The 21,587-nt window shown below is 44.9% G+C and overlaps 1 protein-coding gene across 1 annotated transcript in view; it reads left to right on the top strand.

Moving 5' to 3' along the window:
• LOC133419457 (alpha-tectorin-like) overlaps nucleotides 1-20,924 on the top strand; it is a 63,075-nt gene extending 42,151 nt beyond the window's left edge. Inside the window, exons 20-25 of the mRNA XM_061708646.1 lie at nucleotides 18,645-18,829; nucleotides 18,912-19,072; nucleotides 19,320-19,571; nucleotides 19,697-19,859; nucleotides 19,934-20,033; nucleotides 20,125-20,924. Coding sequence (XP_061564630.1) covers nucleotides 18,645-18,829; nucleotides 18,912-19,072; nucleotides 19,320-19,571; nucleotides 19,697-19,859; nucleotides 19,934-20,033; nucleotides 20,125-20,219 — 956 coding nt within the window. The 3' untranslated portion in view covers nucleotides 20,220-20,924. The remainder of the gene's footprint in view (nucleotides 1-18,644; nucleotides 18,830-18,911; nucleotides 19,073-19,319; nucleotides 19,572-19,696; nucleotides 19,860-19,933; nucleotides 20,034-20,124) is intronic.
• Nucleotides 20,925-21,587: the final 663 nt, after the last annotated feature.

The following is a 21,587-nucleotide window of genomic DNA, read 5'->3' as shown; positions in this document are numbered from 1 at the left end:
GTCCCATGACACCACCCACGACTTCCTATGTCAAACCATTAAAAAGTTATAGCAGAAAAAAAGGGACAACCAATCAGAAGAAGAGGCGGGGCTAATTCAGGCCAATGAAGGTCAAGGACTCCATAAAGAATCTGACGACACCACCCAGGACTCTCTATGTCAAACCATTCCAATGTTATAGCAGAAAATCGGGACAACCAATCAGAAGAAGGGGCGGGGCTAATTAAGGCCAACGAAGCTTAAGGACTCATTACAGAGTCCCATGACACCACCCACAACTTACTATGTCAAACCATTCAAAAGTTATGGCAGATAAAAGGATTCTAGGGGGCGCTGTTGAGCCGCTAGGCCACGCCCATTAATGCAAACCATGAAATATCAAATTTATCGCCAAGTCTGGCTTGCATGCAAAATTTGGTGACTTTTGGAGAACTATCAAATATGGACCAATCACATGAAGGGGGGGGCGCGCCTTTTGACGTCTAGCGTCGCCACGGTAACACTTTTGAAAGAGAAAAGTAATGCGTGGTGTCGGAGGATGGAGACGCACATTTTGATGTATAACACACTTGGGGGAACATTACGGTTTGGGCCGTATTAACTGCCGAAGGAATGGCATAAATTTCGCCAAAATGACACGATTAATTCAAAATGGCCGACATCCTGTTCAGTTTCGGGCATGGCACCAAGAGACTTTTCTTTAAGTTGCGCCATGATACAGGCGTGTACCGATTTTCGTGCATGTACGTCAAACCGTATCGTGGGGCTTGAGGCACAAAGTTTTCAAGGGGGCGCTGTTGAGCCATTTTGCCACGCCCATTAATGCAAACCATTAAATATAAAATTTTTCGCCAGGCCTGGCTTGCATGCAAAATTTGGTGACTTTTTGGACACGTTTAGGGGGGCAAAAAGGCCCTCCTTTCGTCAGAAAAATAATAATAATAATAATTAAAGCTGCAAGCAGCGATGAACGGGCCCTCGCACTCACGGCCACCGCCCCCCATAAGCATATCAGAAAAGACACCACCCACGACTCTCTATGTCAAACCATTCCAAAGTTATAGCAGAAAATCGGGACAACCAATCAGAAGTAGGGGCGGGGCTAATTAAGGCCAACGAAGCTTAAGAACTCAGTACAAAGTCCCATGACACCACCCACGACTTCCTATGTCAAACCATTAAAAAGTTATAGCAGAAAAAAGGGACAACCAATCAGAAGAAGAGGCGGGATTAATTCTGGCCAATGAAGGTCAAGGACTCCATAAAGAATCTGATGACACAAGCCACGACTCTCTATGTCAAACCATTCCAATGTTATAGCAGAAAATCGGGACAACCAATCAGAAGAAGGGGCGTGGCTAATTAAGGCCAACGAAGCTTAAGAACTCATTACAGAGTCCCATGACACCACCCACGACTTCCTATGTCAAACCATTTAAAAGTTATAGCAGAAAAAAGGGACAACCAATCAGAAGAAGGGGCGGGGCTAATTCAGGCCAATGAGGGTCAAGGACTCCATAAAGAATCTGATGACACCACCCACGACTCTCTATGTAAAACCATCCCAAAGTTATAGCAGAAAATCGGGACAACCAATCAGAAGAAGGGGCGGGGCTAATTAAGGCCAACGAAGCTTAAAGACTCATTACAGAGTCCCATGACACCACCCACGACTCTATATGTCAAACCATTCCAAAGTTATAGCAGATAAATCAGGACAACCAATCAGAAGAAGGGGCGGGGCTAATTAAGGCCAACGAAGCTTAAGGACTCATTACAGAGTCCCATGACACCACCCACCACTTCCTATGTCAAACCATTCAAAAGTTATGGCAGAGAAAAGTATTCTAGGGGGCGCTGTTGAGCCGTTAGGCCACGCCCATTAATGCAAACCATGAAATATCAAATTTATCGCCATGTCTGGCTTGCATGCAAAATTTGGTCCATATTTGATAGTTCTCCAAAAGTCACCAATCAGATTTCAAAATGGCCGACTTCCTGTTCGGTTTCGGCCATGGCTCCAAGAGACTTTTCTTTAAGTTGTGCCATGATACAGGTGTGTAGCGATTTTCGTGCATGTACATCAAACCGTATTGTGGGGCTTGAGGCACAAAGTGTTCCGGGGGGCGCTGTTGAGCCATTTTGCCACGCCCATTAATGCAAACCATGAAATATCAAATTTATCGCCAGGCCTAGCTTGCATGCCAATTTTTGTGCCTTTTGGGGAACTATCAAATATGGACCAATCAGATGAAGGGGGGGCACGCTTTTTGGCGTCTAGCGTCGCCACGGTAACACTTTTGAAAGAGAAGAGTAATGCGTGTAGTCGCAGGATGGAGACGCACATTTGTACGTATAACACATCTGGGTTCACGATACGGTTCGGGCCGTGTTAATTCTCGAAGGAATGGCATATATTGCTCCAAAATTACGTGATTAATTCAGAATGTTCAAAATGGCCGACTTCCTGTTCGGTTTCGGCCATGGCGCCAAGAGACTTTTCTTTAAGTTGCGACATGATACAGGTGTGTACCGATTTTCATTGATGTAAGTCAAACCGTATTCTGGGGCTTGAGGCGCAAAGTTTTTTCGGTCTGAACCAACCAGATGAAGGGTGGGCGCGCTTTTTGGCGTCTAGCGTCGCCACGGTAACGCTTTTGAAAGAGAAAAGTAATGCGTGTTGTCGCAGGATGGAGACGCACATTTTGATGTATAACACACTTGGGGGAACGTTACGGTTCGGGCCGTATTAACTGCCGAAGGAATGGCATAAATTGCGCCAAAGTGACACGATTAATTCAAAATGGCCGACTTCCTGTTCGGTTTCGGGCATGACTCCAAGAGACTTTTCTTTAAGTTGCCCCATGATACAGGTGTGTCCCGATTTTCGTGCATGTACGACAAACCGTATCGTGGGGCTTGAGGCACAAAGTTTTCCGGGGGACGCTGTTGAGCCATTTTGCCACTCCCATTAATGCAAACCATAAGATATCAAGTTTTTCGCCAGGCCTGGTTTGCATGCAAAATTTGGTGACTTTTTGGGCACGTTTAGGGGGGCAAAAAGGCCTTCCTTTTGTCAGAAAAATAATAATAATAATAATTAAAGCTGCAAGCAGCGATGAACGGGCCCTCGCACTCACGGCCACCGCCCCCCCATAAGCATATCAGAAAAGACACCACCCACGACTCTCTATGTCAAACCATTCAAAAGTTATGGCAGAAAATCGGGACAACCAATCAGAAGAAGGGGCGGGGCTAATTCAGGCCAATGAAGGTCAAGGACTCAATATCGAGTCCCATGACACCACCCACGACTCTCTATGTTAAACCATTCAAAAGTTATGGCAGAAAATCGGGACAACCAATCAGAAGAAGGGGCGGGGGTAATTAAGGCCAACGAAGCTTAAGAACTCAGTACAAAGTCCCATGACATCACCCACGACTTCCTATGTCAAACCATTAAAAAGTTACAGCAGAAAAAAGGGACAACCAATCAGAAGAAGAGGCGGGGCTAATTCAGGCCAATGAAGGTCAAGGACTCCATAAAGAATCTGACGACACCACCCAGGACTCTCTATGTCAAACCATTCCAATGTTATAGCAGAAAATCGGGACAACCAATCAGAAGAAGGGGCGGGGCTAATTAAGGCCAACGAAGCTTAAGGACTCATTACAGAGTCCCATGACACCACCCACAACTTCCTATGTCAAACCATTCAAAAGTTATGGCAGATAAAAGGATTCTAGGGGGCGCTGTTGAGCCGCTAGGCCACGCCCATTAATGCAAACCATGAAATATCAAATTTATCGCCATGTCTGGCTTGCATGCAAAATTTGGTGACTTTTGGAGAACTATCAAATATGGACCAATCACATGAAGGGGGGGGGCGCGCCTTTTGGCGTCTAGCGTCGCCACGGTAACACTTTTGAAAGAGAAAAGTAATGCGTGGTGTCGGAGGATGGAGACGCACATTTTGATGTATAACACACCTGGGTTCACGATACTGTTCGGGCCATATTAACTGCCGAAGGAAGGGCATAAATTGCGCCAAAATTACACAATTAATTCAAAATGGCCGACTTCCTGTTCGGTTTCGGGCATGACGCCAAGAGACTTTTCTTTAAGTTGCCACATGATACAAGTGTGTACCGATTTTCGTGCATGTACGTCAAACCGTATCGTGGGGCTTGAGGCACAAAGTTTTCAAGGGGGCGCTGTTGAGCCATTTTGCCACGCCCATTAATGCAAACCATCAAATATCAAATTTTTTGCCAGGCCTGCCTTGAATGCAAAATTTGGTGACTTTTTGGGCACGTTTAGGGGGGCAAAAAGGCCTTCCTTTTGTCAGAAAAATAATAATAATAATTAAAGCTGCAAGCAGCGATGAACGGGCCCTCGCACTCACGTCCACCGACCCCATAAGCATATCAGAAATGACACCACCCACGACTCTCTATGTCAAACCATTCAAAAGTTATAGCAGAAAAAAGGAACAACCAATCAGAAGAAGGGGCGGGGCTAATTCAGGCCAATGAAGGTCAAGGACTCCATACAGAGTCTGATGACACCACCCACGACTCTCTATGTCAAACCATTCAAAAGTTATGGCAGAAAATCGGGACAACCAATCAGAAGAAGGGGCGGGGCTAATTCAGGCCAATTATGGTCAAGGACTCAATACCGAGTCCCATGACACCACCCACGACTCTTTATGTCAAACCATTCAAAAGTTATGGCAGAGAAAAGTATTCTAGGGGGCGCTGTTGAGCCGTTAGGCCACGCCCATTAATGCAAACCATGAAATATCAAATGTATCACCAGGCCTGGCTTGCATGCAAAATTTGGTGACTTTTGGAGAACTATCAAATATGTACCAATCAGATGAAGGGGACGCGCGCTTTTTCGCGTCTAGCGTCGCCACGGTAACACTTTTGAAAGAGAAAAGTAATGTGCATCGTCGCAGGACAGAGACGCACATTTTGATGTAAAAAAAACACAAAAATTGCTGACAAAAAATTTCATCATAGGTACAGCCAGGCTCGAACTCTCAACTTCTGGCACCAAAGACCACAATGCTGCGGCTGAGCTATGTCTCAGCTATCCCTTTCACTTCGACTTACTGCCTTAAGAGAGACCAACATAGCGATAAAATGTCTGGAAATTTTTTTTCCTAATTTTTTAAATATTTGTAAGGTATAAATATTAGTAAAACACTACTATTTTTATTACTTTTTCTGTAACCATTCTACGGAGGTTCTAACCGGGCTGAGCACGGGTCTATTTCTGATGTCACCATATTACAGGGAGCTGATTGGTCGGGGAGCGGGTCGTCATCACCCTACTCGCCACTGATTGGTCGGGGAGCGGGGCCGTCATCACCCTACTCGCCACTGATTGGTTGGGGGGCGGGGCCGTCATTACCCTACTCGCCACTGATTGGTCGGGGGCGGGGCCGTCATCACCCTACTCGCCACTGATTTGTCGGGGGCGGGGCCGTCATCACCCTACTCGCCACTGATTGGTCGGGGGGCGGGGCCAGCAGACGTTTGAATCAGGAAGAGGGACTCTCTATGTCAAACCATTCCAAAGTTATAGCAGAAAATCGGGACAACCAATCAGAAGAAGGGGCGGGGCTAATTAAGGCCAACGAAGCTTAAGGACTCATTACAGAGTCCCATGACACCACCCGCGACTTCCTATGTCAAACCATTAAAAAGTTATAACAGAATAAAGGGACAACCAATCAGAAGAAGGGGCGGGGCTAATTCAGGCCAATGAAGGTCAAGGAGTCCATAAATAATCTGATGACACCACCCACGACTCTCTATGTCAAACCATTCCAAAGTTATAGCAGAAAATCGGGACAACCAATCAGAAGAAGGGGCGGGGCTAATTAAGGCCAACGAAGCTTAAGAACTCATTACAGAGTCCCATGACACCACCCACAACTTCCTATGTCAAACCATTCAAAAGTTATGGCAGAGAAAAGTATTCTAGGGGGCGCTGTTGAGCCGTTAGGCCACGCCCATTAATGCAAACCATGAAATATCAAATTTATCGCCAAGTCTGTGTTGCATGCAAAATTTGGTGACTTTTGGGGAACTATCAAATATGGACCAATCAGATGAAGGGGGGTGCGCTTGTTGGCGTCTAGCGTCGCCACGGTAACACTTTCGAAAGAGAAAAGTAATGCATGTAGTCGCAGGATGGAGACACATATTTTGATGTATAACACATCTGTGTTCACGTTACGGTTCGGGCTGAATTAATTCTCGAAGGAATGGCATAAATTTCGCCAAAATGACACAATTTATTCAAAATAGCCGACATCCTGTTCGGTTTCGGCCATGGCTCCAAGAGACTTTTCTTTAAGTTGTGCCATGATACAGGTGTGTACCGATTTTCGTGCATGTACGTCAAACCGTATTGTGGGGCTTGAGGCACAAAATTTTCCGGGGGGCGCTGTTGAGCCGTTAGGCCACGCCCATTAATGCAAACCATGAAATATCAAATTTATCGCCAAGTCTGGCTTGCATGCAAAATTTTGTGACTTTTGGAGAACTATCAAATATGGACCAATCACATGAAGGGGGGGGCGCACCTTTTGGCGTCTAGCGTCGCCACGGTAACACTTTTGAAAGAGAAAAGTAATGCGTGTAGTCGCAGGATGTAGACGCACATTTTGATGTATAACACACCTGGGTGCACGTTACGGTTCGGGCTGAATTAACTGCCGAAGGAATGGCATAAATTTTGCCAAAATGACACAATTTATTCAAAATGGCCGACATCCTGTTCGGTTTCGGCCATGGCTCCAAGAGACTTTTCTTTAAGTTGTGCCATGATACAGGTGTGTAGCGATTTTCGTGCATGTACGTCAAACCGTATTGTGGGGCTTGAGGCACAAAGTTTTCCGGGGGGCGCTGTTGAGCCATTTTGCCACGCCCATTAATGCAAACCATGAAATATCAAATTTATCGCCAGGCCTGGCTTGCATGCCAAATTTGGTGCCTTTTGGGGAACTATCAAATATGGACCAATCAGATGAAGGGGGGGTGCGCTTTTTGGCTTCTAGCGTCGCCACGGTAACACTTTTGAAAGAGAAAAGTAATGCGTGTAGTCGCAGGATGGAGACGCACATTTTGATGTATAACACACCTGGGTTCACGATACGGTTCGGGCTGAATTAACTCTCGAAGGAATGGCATAAATTGCGCCAAAGTGACACGATTAATTCAAAATGGCCGACTTCCTGTTCGGTTTCGGGCATGACGCCAAGAGACTTTTCTTTAAGTTGTCCCATGATACAGGTGTGTACCGATTTTCGTGCATGTACGTCAAACCGTATCGTGGGGCTTGAGGCACAAAGTTTTCAAGGGGGCGCTGTTGAGCCATTTTACTACGCCCATTAATGCAAACTATTAAATATCAAATTTTTCGCCAGGCCTGACTTGGGTGCAAAATTTTGTGACTTTTTGGGCATGTTAAGGGGGGCAAAAAGGCCATCACTTTGTCAGAAGAAAAAAAAAAATAATAATAATAATAAAAATTCCTGCAAATACAATAGGGCCTTCGCACTGCAAGTGCTCGGGCCCTAATAACGCGAAGAATTCCTACAGATACAATAGGGCCTTCGCACTGAAGGTGCTCGGGCCCTAATAAAAAAAAAAATAATACAAAGAATTCCTGCAAATACAATAGGGCCTTCGCACTGAAGGTGCTCGGGCCCTAATTAAAGCTGCAAGCAGCGATGAACGGGCCCTCGCACTCACGTCCACCGCCCCACATAAGCATATCAGAAAAGACACCACCCACGACTCTCTATGTAAAACCATTCAAAAGTTATAGCAGAAATAAGGAACAACCAATCAGAAGAAGAGGCAGGGCTAATTCATGCCAATGAAGGTCAAGGACTCCATACAGAGTCTGACGACACCACCCACGACTTTCTATTTCAAACCATTCAAAAGTTATGGCAGAAAATCGGGACAACCAATCAGAAGAAGGGGCGGGGCTAATTCAGGCCAATGAAGGTCAATGACTCAATACAGAGTCCCATGACACCACCCACGACTCTTTATGTCAAACCATTCAAAAGTTATGGCAGAGAAAAGTATTCTAGGGCGCGCTGTTGAGCCGTTAGGCCACGACCATTAATGCAAACCATGAAATATCAAATTTATCACCAAGACTGGCTTGCATGCAAAATTTGGTGACTTTTGGAGAACTATCAAATATGGACCAATCACATGAAGGCGGGGCGCGCCTTTTGGCGTCTAGCGTCGCCACGGTAACAGTATTGAAAGAGAAAAGTAATGCGTGTAGTCGCAGGATGGAGACGCACATTTTGATGTATAACACATCTGGGTGCACGTTACGGTTCGGGCCGTATTAATTCTCGAAGGAATGGCATATATTGCTCCAAAATTATGCGATTAATTCAGAATGTTCAAAATGGCCGACTTCCTGTTCGGTTTCGGCCATGGCGCCAAGAGACTTTTCTTTAAGTTGCTACATGATACAGGCGTGTACCGATTTTTGTTCATGTACGTCAAAGCGTATTATGGGGCTTGAGGCGCAAAGTTTTTTTGGTCTGAACCAATCAGATGAAGGGTGGGCGCGCTTTTTGGCGTCTAGCGTTGCCACGGTAACGCTTTTGAAAGAGAAAAGTAATGCGTGGTGTCGGAGGATGGAGACGCACATTTTGATGTATAACACACCTGGGTGCACGTTACGGTTCGGGCCGTATTAACTGCCGAAGGAAGGGCATAAATTGCGCCAAAATTACACAATTAATTCTAAATGGCCGACTTCCTGTTCGGTTTCGGGCATGACGCCAAGAGACTTTTCTTTAAGTTGCCACATGATACAGGTCTGTACCGATTTTCGTGTATGTACGTCAAACCGTATCGTGGGGCTTGAGGCACAAAGTTTTCAAGGGGGCGCTGTTGAACCATTTTGCCACGCCCATTAATGCAAACCATTAAATATCAAATTTTTCGCCAGGCCTGACTTGCATGCAAAATTTGGTGACTTTTTGGGCACGTTTAGGGGGGCAAAAAGGCCCTCCTTTCGTCAGAAGAAAAAAGAAAGAAAGAAAGAAAAAAAATTCCTACAGATACAATAGGGCCTTCGCACTGAAGGTGCTCGGGCCCTAATAATAATAACGCGAAGAATTCCTACAGATACAATAGGGCCTTCGCACTGAAGGTGCTCGGGCCCTAATAACGCAAAGAATTCCTACAGATACAATAGGGCCTTCGCACTGAAGGTGCTCGGGCCCTAATAATAACGCGAAGAATTCCTACAGATACAATAGGGCCTTCGCACTGAAGGTGCTCGGGCCCTAATTAAAGCTGCAAGCAGCGATGAACGGGCCCTCGCACTCACGTCCACCGCCCCCATAAGCTTATCAGAAATGACACCACCCACGACTCTCTATGTCAAACCATTCAAAAGTTATAGCAGAAAAAAGGAACAACCAATCAGAACAAGGGGCAGGGCTAATTCAGGCCAATGAAGGTCAAGGACTCCATACAGAATCTGATGACACCACCCACGACTCTCTATGTCAAACCATTCAAATGTTATAGCAGAAAATAGGGACAACCAATCAGAAGAAGGGGCGGGGCTTATTAAAGCCAAAGAAACTCAAGGACTCATTACAGATTCCCATGACATCACCCACGACTCTCTATGTCAAAACATTCAAAATTTATAGCAGGAAATATGGACAACCAATCAGAAGAAGGGGCGGAGCTAATTTTCACCACTTATGGTCAAGGACTCAATATCGAGTCCCATGACACCACCCACAACTCTCTATGTCAAACCATTCAAAAGTTATGGCAGAGAATAGTATTCTAGGGGGCGCTGTTGAGCCGTTAGACCACGCCCATTAATGCAAACCATGAAATATCAAATTTATCGCCAGGCCTGGCTTGCATGCAAAATTTGGTGACTATCAAATATGGACCAATCAGATGAAGGGGGGGCGCGCCTTTTGGCGTCTAGCGTCGCCACGGTAACACTTTTGAAAGAGAAAAGTAATGCGCGTAGTCGCAGGATGGAGACGCACATTTTGATGGACAACACACCTGGGTGCACATTACGGTTCGGGCCGTATTAATTGCCGAAGGAATGGCATAAATTGCGCCAAAATTACACAATTAATTCAAAATGGCCGACTTCCTGTTCGGTTTCGGCCATGGCGCCAAGAGACTTTTCTTTAAGTTGTCCCATGATACAGGTGTGTAGCGATTTCCGTGCATGTACGTCAAACCGTATTGTGGGGCTTGAGGCACAAAGTTTTCCGGGGGGCGCTGTTGAGCCGTTAGGCCACGCCCATTAATGCAAACCATGAAATATCAAATTTTTCGCCAGGCCTGGCTTGCGTGCCAAATTTGGTGCCTTTTGGGGAACTATCAATTATGGACCAATCAGATGAAGGGGGGATGCGCTTGTTGGCGTCTAGCGTCGCCACGGTAACACTATTGAAAGAGAAAAGTAATGCGCATAGTCGCAGGATGGAGCAAACATTTTGATGTATAACACACCTGGGTTCACGATACGGTTGGGGCCGTATTAATTCTCGAAGGAATGGCATATATTGTTCCAAAATTACGCGATTAATTCAGAATGTTCAAAATGGCCGACTTCCTGTTCGGTTTCGGCCATGGCGCCAAGAGACTTTTCTTTACATAGCGACATGATACAGGTGTGTACAGATTTTCGTTCATGTACGTCAAACCGTATTATGGGGGTGAGGCGCAAAGTTTTTTCTGTCTGAACCAATCAGATGAAGGGTGGGCGCGCTTTTTGGCGTCTAGCGTTGCCAAGTTAACGCTTTTGAAAGAGAAAAGTAATGCGTGGTGTCGGAGGATGGAGACGCACATTTTGATGTATAACACATCTGGGGGCACGTTACGGTTCGGGCCGTATTAACTGCCGAAGGAATGGCATAAATTGCGCCAAAATTACACAATTAATTCAAAATGGCCGACTTCCTGTTCGGTTTCAGGCATGACCCCAAGAGACTTTTCTTTAAGTTGTGCCATGATACAGGTGTGTACCGATTTTTGTGCATGTACGTCAAACCGTATCGTGGGGCTTGAGGCACAAAGTTTTCAAGGGGGCGCTGTTGAGCCATTTTAGCACGCCCATGAATGAAAATCAAAAAATATCAAATTTTTCGCCAGGCCTGGCTTGCATGCAAAATTTGGTGACTTTTTGGTCACGTTTAGGGGGGCAAAAAGGCCTTCCTTTTGTCAGAAGAAGAAGAAGAAGAAGAAGAAGAAGAAGAAGAAGAAGAAGAAGAAGAAGAAGAAGAAGAAGAAGAAGAAGAAGAAGAAGAAGAAGAAGAAGAAGAAGAAGAAGAAGAAGAAGAAGAAGAAGAATTCCTGCAAATACAATAGGGCCTTCGCACTGCAAGTGCTCGGGCCCTAATTAAAGCTGCAAGCAGCGATGAACGGGCCCTCGCACTCACGGCCACCACCCCCCATAAGCATATCAGAAACGAGACCACCCACCACTTCCTATGTCAAACTATTCAAAAGTTATAGCAGAAAAAAGGGACAACCAATCAGAAGAAGGGGCGGGGCTAATGCAGGCCAATGACGGCCAAGGACTCCATACAGAATCTGATGACACCACCCACGACCCTCTATGTCAAACCATTCAAAAGTTACAGCAGAAAATCGGGACAAGCAATCAGAAGAAGGGGCGGGGCTAATTAGGGCCAAAGAAGCTCAAGGACTCATTACAGAGTCCCATGACACCACCCAAGACTCTCTATGTCAAAAAATTCAAATGTCATAGCAGGAAATAGGGACAACCAATCAGAAGAAGGGGCGGGGCTAATTTTCACCAATTATGGTCAAGGACTCAATACCGAGTCCCATGACACCACCCACGACGCTTTATGTCAAGCCATTCAAAAGTTATGGCAGAGAAAAGTATTCTAGGGGGGGCTATTGAGCCGTTAGGCCACGCCCATTAATGCAAACCATGAAATATCAAATTTATCACCAGGCCTGGCTTGCGTGCAAAATTTGGTGACTTTTTGAGAACTAACAAGTATGGACCAATCAGATGAAGGGGACGTGCGCTTTTTCGCGTCTAGCGTCGCCACGGTAACACTTTTGAAAGAGAAAAGTAATAGCACGTAGTCGCAGGATGGAGACGCACATTTTGAGGTCTACACCTGGGTGCACGTTACGGTTCGGGTCGTATTAATTGCCGAAGGAATGGCATAAATTTCGCCAAAATGACACGATTAATTCAAAATGGCCGACATCCTGTTCGGTTTCGGCCATGGCTCCAAGAGACTTTTCTTTAAGTTGTGCCATGATACAGGTGTGTAGCGATTTTCGTGCATGTACGTCAAACCGTATTGTGGGGCTTGAGGCACAAAGTTTTCTAGGGGGCGCTGTTGAGCCATTTTGCCACGGCCATTAATGCAAACCATGAAATATCAAATTTATCGCCAGGCCTGGCTTGCATGCCAAATTTGGTGCCTTTTGGGGAACTATCAAATATGGACCAATCAGATGAAGGGGGGGTGCGCTTGTTGGCGTCTAGCGTCGCCACGGTAACACTTTCGAAAGAGAAAAGTAATGCGTGTAGTCGCAGGATGGAGACGCACATTTTGATGTATAACACACCTGGGTTCACGATACGGTTCGGGCTGAATTAACTCTCGAAGGAATGGCATAAATTGCGCCAAAGTGACACGATTAATTCAAAATGGCCGACTTCCTGTTCGGTTTCAGGCATGACGCCAAGAGACTTTTCTTTAAGTTGTCCCATGATACAGGTGTGTACCGATTTTCGTGCATGTACGTCAAACCGTATCGTGGGGCTTGAGGCACAAAGTTTTCAAGGGGGCGCTGTTGAGCCATTTTACCACGCCCATTAATGCAAACCATTAAATATCAAATTTTTCGCCAGGCCTGACTTGGGTGCAAAATTTGGTGACTTTTTGGGCATGTTAAGGGGGGCAAAAAGGCCATCACTTTGTCAGAAGAAAAAAAAAAATAATAATAATAATAATAATTAAAGCTGCAAGCAGCGATGAACGGGCCCTCGCACTCACGGCCACCGCCCCCCATAAGCATATCAGAAATGACACCACCCACGACTTCCTATGTCAAACCATTCAAAAGTTATAGCAGAAAAAAGGGACAACCAATCAGAAGAAGGGGCGGGGCTAATTCAAGCCAATGAAGGTCAAGGACTCCATACAGAGTCTGATGACACCACCCACGACTCTCCATGTTAAACCATTCAAAAGTTATAGCAGGAAATATGGACAACCAATCAAAAGAAGGGGCGGGGCTAATTGTCACCAATTATGGTCAAGGACTCAATACCGAGTCCCATGACACCACCCACGACTCTTTATGTCAAACCATTCAAAAGTTATGGCAGAGAAAAGTTTTCTAGGGGGCGCTGTTGAGCCATTTTGCCACGCCCATTAATGCAAACCATGAAATATCAAATTTATCGCCAGGCCTGGCATGCATGCAAAATTTGGTGACTTTTGGAGAACTATCAAATATGGACCAATCAGATGAAGTGGGCACGCTTTTTGGCGTCTAGCATCGCCACGGTAACACTTCTGAAAGAGAAAAGTAATGCGCGTAGTCGCAAGATGGAGACGCACATTTTGATGTGATTGAGGTGTGACAGAAAAAAAAAAAAATGCTGACAAAAATATCTGGATTCTGCGGGAATCGAACTCTGGATCTCTGACTCCAAAGACAGGAATGCTCTGGCTGAGCTAAGACTCAGTTACTTATTTCGATTTGACCTACTGGGTTAGGAGAGACCAACATATCGATATTTAGTAATGTAAGTCTCGGTTTTTTTCAAATTTTTTTAAATATTTGTAAGTTATAAATATTAGTAAACCCTACTATTTTAATTATTACTTTTTCTGTAACCATTCTGCCAAGGTTGTAACCGGGCTGAGCCGGGAATATTTCTGACGTCACCACATTACAGGGAGCTGATTGGTCGGGGGGCGGGGCCGTTACCACCCTCCGCGCCACTGATTGGTCGGGGGGCGGGGCTGTCATCACCCTACTCGCCACTGATTGTTCGGGGGGCGGGGCCGTCATCACCCTCCGCGCCACTGATTGGTCGGGGGGCGGGGCTGGCAGACGTTTGAATCAGGAAGCGGGAGTCAGCGCGAGAGCGACTGGCGGCTCGTGGCGATTTTATTATAAAAAAGGGACATTCAATCAGAAGAAGGGGCGGGGCTAATTCAGGCCAATGAAGGTCAAGGACTCCATAAAGAATCTGATGACACCAGCCACGACTCTCTATGTCAAACCATTCCAAAGATATAGCAGAAAATCGGGACAACCAATCAGAAGAAGGGGCGGGGCTAATTAAGGCCAACGAAGCTTAAGGACTCATTACAGAGTCCCATGACACCACCCACAACTTCCTATGTCAAACCATTCAAAAGTTATGGCAGATAAAAGTATTCTAGGGGGCCCTGTTGAGCCGTTAGGCCACGCCCATTAATGCAAACCATGAAATATCAAATTTATCGCCAGGCCTGGCTTGCATGCAAAATTTGGTGACTTTTGGAGAACTATCAAATATGGACCAATCACATGAAGGGGGGGCGCGCCTTTTGGCGTCTAGCGTCGCCACGGTAACACTTATGAAAGAGAAAAGTAATGCGTGGTGTCGCAGGATGTAGACGCACATTTTGAGGTATAACACACCTGGGTGCACGTTACGGTTCGGGCTGAATTAACTGCCGAAGGAATGGCATAAATTTCGCCAAAATGACACAATTTATTCAAAATGGCCGACATCCTGTTTGGTTTCGGCCATGGCTCCAAGAGACTTTTCTTTAAGTTGTGCCATGATACAGGTGTGTAGCGATTTTCGTGCATGTACGTCAAACCGTATTGTGGGGCTTGAGGCACAAAGTTTTCCGGGGGGCGCTGTTGAGCCATTTTGCCACGCCCATTAATGCAAACCATGAAATATAAAATTTTTCGCTAGGCCTGGCTTGCGTGCCAAATTTGGTGCCTTTTGGGGAACTATCAAATATGGTCCAATCAGATGATGGGGGGGTGCGCTTGTTGGCGTCTAGCGTCGCCACGGTAACACTTTTGAAAGAGAAAAGTAATGCGTGTAGTCGCACGATGGAGACGCACATTTTGATGTATAACACATCTGGGTTCACGATACGGTTCGGGCTGAATTAACTCTCGAAGGAATGGCATAAATTGCGCCAAAGTGACACGATTAATTCAAAATGGCCGACTTCTTGTTCGGTTTCGGGCATGACGCCAAGAGACTTTTCTTTAAGTTGTCCCATGATACAGATGTGTACCGATTTTCGTGCATGTACGTCAAACCGTATAGTGGGGCTTGAGGCACAAAGTTTTCAAGGGGGCGCTGTTGAGCCATTTTGCCACGCCCATTAATGCAAACCATTAAATATCAAATTTTTCGCCAGGCCTGACTTGGGTGCAAAATTTGGTGACTTTTTGGGCATGTTAAGGGGGGCAAAAAGGCCATCACTTTGTCAGAAGAAAAATAATAATAATAATAATAATAAAAATTCCTGCAAATACAATAGGGCCTTCGCACTGCAAGTGCTCGGGCCCTAAAAATTCCTGCAAATACAATAGGGCCTTCGCACTGCAAGTGCTCGGGCCCTAATTAAAGCTGCAAGCAGCGATGAACGGGCCCTCGCATTCACGGCCACCGCCCCCCATAAGCATATAAGAAATGACACCACCCACGACTTCCTACGTCAAACCATTCAAAAGTTATCGCAGAAAAAAGGGACAACCAATCAGAAGAAGGGGCGGGGCTAATTCAGGCCAATGAAGGTCAAGGACTCATTACAGAGTCCCATGACACCACCCACGACTTCCTAGGTCAAACCATTAAAAGGTTATAGCAGAAAAAAGGGACAACCAATCAGAAGAAGGGGCGGGGCTAATTCAGGCCAATGAAGGTCAAGGACTCCATAAAGAATCTGATGACACCACCCACAACTTCCTATGTCAAACCATTCAAAAGTTATGGCAGAGAAAAGTATTCTAGGGGGCGCTTTTGAGCCGTTAGGCCACGCCCATTAATGCAAACCATGAAATATCAAATGTATTGCCAAGTGTGGCTTGCATGCAAAATTTGGTGACTTTTGGAGAACTATCAAATATGGACCAATCAGATTTCAAAATGGCCGACTTCCTGTTCGGTTTCGGCCATGACTCCAAGAGACTTTTATTTAAGTTGTGACATGATACAGGTGTGTAGCGATTTTCGTGCATGTACGTCAAACCGTATTGTGGGGCTTGAGGCACAAAGTTTTCCGGGGGGCGCTGTTGAGCCATTTTGCCACGGCCATTAATATAAACCATGAAATATCAAATTTACCACCAGGCCTGGCTTGCATGCCAAATTTGGTGCCTTTTGGGGAACTATCAAATATGGACCAATCAGATGAAGGGGGGGGGCGCGCTTTTTGGTGTCTAGCGTCGCCACGGTAACACTTTTGAAAGAGAAAAGTAATGCGCGTAGTCGCAGGATGGAGACGCACATTTTGATGTATAACACACCTGGGTGCACGTTACGGTTTGGGCCGTATTAATTCTCGAAGGAATGGCATATATTGCTCCAAAATTACGTGATTAATTCAGAATGTTCAAATTGGCCGACTTCCTGTTCGGTTTCGGCCATGGGGCCAAGAGACTTTTCTTTAAGTTGCGACATGATACAGGTGTGTACCGATTTTCGTTCATGTACGTCAAACCGTATTATGGGGCTTGAGGCACAAAGTTTTTTCTGTCTGAACCAATCAGATGAAGGGTCGGCGCGCTTTTTGGCGTCTAGCATCGCCACGGTAACACTTTTGAAAGAGACAAGTAATGCGTGGTGTCGGAGGATGGAGACACACATTTTGATGTATAACACACCTTGGTGCACGTTACGGTTCGGGCCGTATTAACTGCCGAAGGAATGGCATGAATTTCGCCAAAAAGACACGATTAATTCGAAATGGCCGACATCCTGTTCGGTTTCGGGCATGACTCCAAGAGACTTTTCTTTAAGTTGTGACATGATACAGGGATGTACCGATTTTCGTGCATGTAAGTCAAACCGTATCGTGGGGCTTGAGGCACAAAGTTTTCAAGGGGGCGCTGTTGAGCCATTTTGCCACGCCCAATAATGCAAAGCATTAAATATCAAATTTTTCGCCAGGCCTGGCTTGGGTGCAAAATATGGTGACTTTTTTGGCACGTTTAGGGTGGCAAAAAGGCCTTCCTTTTGTCAGAACAATAAGAAGAAGAAGAATTCCTACAGATACAATAGGGCCTTCGCACTGCAAGTGCTCGGGCCCTAATAATAATAATAATAAGAATTCCTGCAAATACAATAGGGCCTTCGCACTGCAAGTGCTCGGGCCCTAATAATTCCTGCAAATACAATAGAGCCTTCGCACTGCAAGTGCTCGGGCCCTAATAATTCCTGCAAATACAATAGGGCCTTCGCACTTCAAGTGCTCGGGCCCTAAATATACAGAATAATGTTTTAAATGTTAAATCTCAGTTATGTTTTAAATTATATTAAAAATGTTTAAATATTATTTTCATTATTAGGGCCCGAGCACGTCATGGTTTCATGGTTTGCATTAATGGGCGTGGCCTAACGACTCAACAGCGCCCCCTAAAATACTTTTTTCTGCCATAACTTTTGAATGGTTTGACATAAAGAGTCGTGGGTGGTGTCATGGGACTCGGTATTGAGTCCTTGACCATAATTAGTGAAAATTAGCCCGGCCCCTTCTTTTGATTGGCTGTCCCTATTTCCTGCTATAACTTTTGAATGGTTTGACATAGAGAGTCGTGGGTGGTGTCATCAGACTCTGTATGGACTCCTTGACCTTCATTGGCCTGAATTAGCCCCGTCCCTTCTTCTGATTGGTTGTCCCTATTTCCTGCTATAACTTTTGAATGTTTTGACATAGAGAGTAGTGGGTGGTGTCATCTGACTCTGTATTGAGTCCTTGAGCTTCATTGGCCTGAATTAGCCCCGCCCCTTCTTCTGATAGATGTCCGATTTTCTGCTATAACTTTTGAATGGTTTGACATAGAGTCATGGGTGGTGTCATCAGACTCTGTATGGACTCCTTGACCTTCATTGGCCTGAATTAGCCCCGCCCCTTCTTCTGATTGGTTGTCCCTTTTTTCTGCTATAACTTTTGAATGGTTTGATATAGGAAGTCATCGGTGGTGTCATTTCTGATATGCTTATGGGGGGCGGTGGCCGTGAGTGCGAGGGCCCGTTCATCGCTGCTTGCAGCTTTAATTTTGTTTTGTTTTCCTTCAAGTATTAGACATGTGACAAGCAAATGAGCGATAGGAACTTTTGTTGTTATCGGTGGGACCACTTTGCAGCGGGACTGCATTGCACTTGAATTATTTACGTTTGATGCTGATACCTGAAACTGGAGTATAAAGATGGATAGCCGGCTAGCAACAGGGGGAATTAAAAAGTTCGGAGGTGGGCCGCAAACATTTCTGAGACATAAAAGTGGGCCCTGAGTTGGAAAAGGTTTGGAACCACTGCTCTAACCTTCAAAAATATCTTTTTCACTGTCAAACAGACTCTTCCATCACTTGTGAGAGCAGTTCAGGCACCATGTCATTGTCTCGCTGCCAGCTGTTTGAAGCAGGCTTTCACTCCAATGTCCTTCATCTCCGAGACGACTCCTGCAAAGGGACCATTCAGGACGGACGACTGGTGTTCCACTTTGACAACGATGAACACCTGTGTGGGACAGTTCTAAAGGTAAATTTTATAGACTTGCATAATGTTATTGGAGACTTGATGCTACCATCATGAACTTATACCATTTTGTACAAAACTTTAGAGCAATGGAACCCATCTCATGTATGAGAACACCATCCAGGGTGACGTGGACCATTATGGAGAAGTAATCAGTCGTCGGAGAGGCATCCAACTCCTTTTCTGCTGTGAATACTCTCTGAGCCAGGCCTTGTCTATGGATGTGGGCATCAGCCCTGTGGAGAGGTGAAAATATGATTTCTGCATGTTTAAATTATTGTGCAACTTACCTCAGTCCTTATTCTGACTCTTCACTACAAAGGATACCGTTTTACAACGGTATACTTTGTAGCCCAGAACTTGAAGATCAAAGATGAATGTGTAATATTCTCAACAAGACTTTGTCTGACAAAGTCAATGTATCTGCCACACAAAAATGAGAGAGGAGGGTTAATATATAATTTCAAATTTTGTATTTGTTTTTGTTTCACAGTCTACTGAAGAAGAAGCTTCCAGTTGGCAATGGTTTATATCATATGAGAATGATCCCCTTCCGGGACCCAAGCTTCCTTAAACCTTACCAAAGTGATAGCAACATAGGAATACGAGTGGATGAGAGGATTTACGTGGAGGTGCGGACAGAAGGAGTGGATGGACGGCAACTCTTCACCCTTCTAGACTCATGCTGGGCCACCCCAGTCGACGATCCAAACTACTATGTCCGCTGGGATCTCATTATTGCAGAGTAAGAAAAATAATCTCTTCTCTACTCATTCGCTCCATCCAACCTTCATCCCAAGTTCATCCTTGTTACGTCTCTACAGTTTGCCTGCTCATATTCTAACTTTTGTCACTGTCACAATGTAACAGGTGTCCTAATCCAAAAGATCGTACAGTAGAGCTGATTCAGAATGGCAACTCCACCGAGGCCCATTTCTCCTTCAATATGTTCACCTTTAAGAGCTACAAATCCATTTACATTCACTGTAACGTCCATTTGACTCTTTTGAGAGGAAATGACGACTGCACAGCTGTAAGTACTAGCTGCTATGTGTACAGTATAATGAAGTGATGGACCAGGAGAAGCCTAATGTTGTTTTCCTGCAGCACTGCAAGCCGGGTCACAAACGACTTCAGAGGGATGCATCATATCATGACTCTTCAAGCATCTCAGTTGGGCCACTTGTCTCACAGACCGATCCCTTTGGTGAATCTCTCCCCTGTTTTCATGACTCTGTAGTATTGTAGATAAAATACAGCTTGGGTGACTCACTCCATCCATGTTTCTCCTTCTACAGATGCCAGAGTCGAGAGTAGCGGTGCTTCAGGCCAGCTGACTTCCATCATCATCCTGACTGTGATCTTGCTGACTGCCAAAATTCTCGTCCAGTAAGACGGAAGAGGAATTGAAGTTCAGATTCTTTCAATATTTATCTAGTTTTTGATGTTTTGAGGGCTTTCACTTTGGGCGTGTTTTTTTTTTTTTTGACACATTGTGTAGCACAGTGAAATGAAATTCTGTATTCACTGTACATTTGATATTTGTCTTTGGGTCTTTTATAGGGATTTTTAATCATAAAATGTATGTCACAGGACGGGTTATCATATAATGAGTGTAGAAACATACAAATTGACTTCATTCTCATGCTGCGAATCTCAAGATTTGAAATTTTCATGAAACTGTTCTTGTTGCTTTCGCTCGTAAATATTTTAGCATTTATAGTATGTTTGATTCAACATATGCTTTGAAACATGCAATAAAATGTCTTTCAAGGGACATATATCTCAGATGGTAATTTACAAATGAATTGTTCTAAAAAATAAGTATGGGTGCATGATGGTGATAAGGGAAATGCTTGTAAAAACATTTATGACATGTTCTATGTAATCTTTGTATCTTCAAATAAATATCTAAATGTATGCAGTGTTGAATAAAATAATGCATAACTAAACTGTATGCTGATCAACTTAATGTGTGTATGTGCTAAGCTTCTCACTGAAAGGAACATTCTTTACCAGGCACGAGATAAGAGGTGTCATCCTCCCACTTTGAAAAAGCAATAAAATCTAGTCTCACGCACAGAGTGGTCAGAACTCAGCGGAGCAGGCTGACTTCTCCTTCTGCGGAAGACTATTAAATTCTGTCCCAGTCTTCTGTCCTTCTTTAACCTTTCCAGTTCGATCAACAGATCCGGTGATCAGGTTTAAGAACAGAAATTTAAGAACAATTGCTAAATTTAATGAGAACTGCTAAATTTAATTGCTAAATTTAAGAACAACTGCTAAATTTAATGACAACTGCTAAATTTAGTAACTGCTATATTTAAGAACAATTGCTAAATTTAATGACAACTGCTAAATTTAATTGCTAAATTTAGAGGAGCATGAGGCTCCTTTTAAGAAATGAGACTCATGAGCGCCACCTTCGCCACGACCGCCGTCGGGGGTACTGCAGCCAACAGCGAAGCCGGCACGGGAAAACGGGGAGAACGCGCATGCAGCGTCATGTGACGTCACATCCGCAGCCCAGCGCGGGAAATTCGGCCCCACAATTGCAGCACATTTTGCAGCACACAGCCTGTTCAAGGCAACAGAGAGATACACTAGAGGGCTCATTCTTTTTGGTTTGGAACACTTCATCTGACATTATTACTAGAAAACTTAAAACGTATACAATTTTTTTTCATAAATCCTGCCTCAATCCTGCCTCATGCTCCTTTAAGAACAATTGCTAAATTTAATGACAACTGCTAGATTTAAT

The sequence above is a fragment of the Cololabis saira genome, chromosome 19 (genome assembly GCF_033807715.1).
Source record: "Cololabis saira isolate AMF1-May2022 chromosome 19, fColSai1.1, whole genome shotgun sequence".
Taxonomy (NCBI): Eukaryota; Metazoa; Chordata; class Actinopteri; order Beloniformes; family Belonidae; genus Cololabis; species Cololabis saira.
Note: the sequence above shows the minus strand (reverse complement) of the source record. Positions and strands in the feature narration are given on the sequence as shown.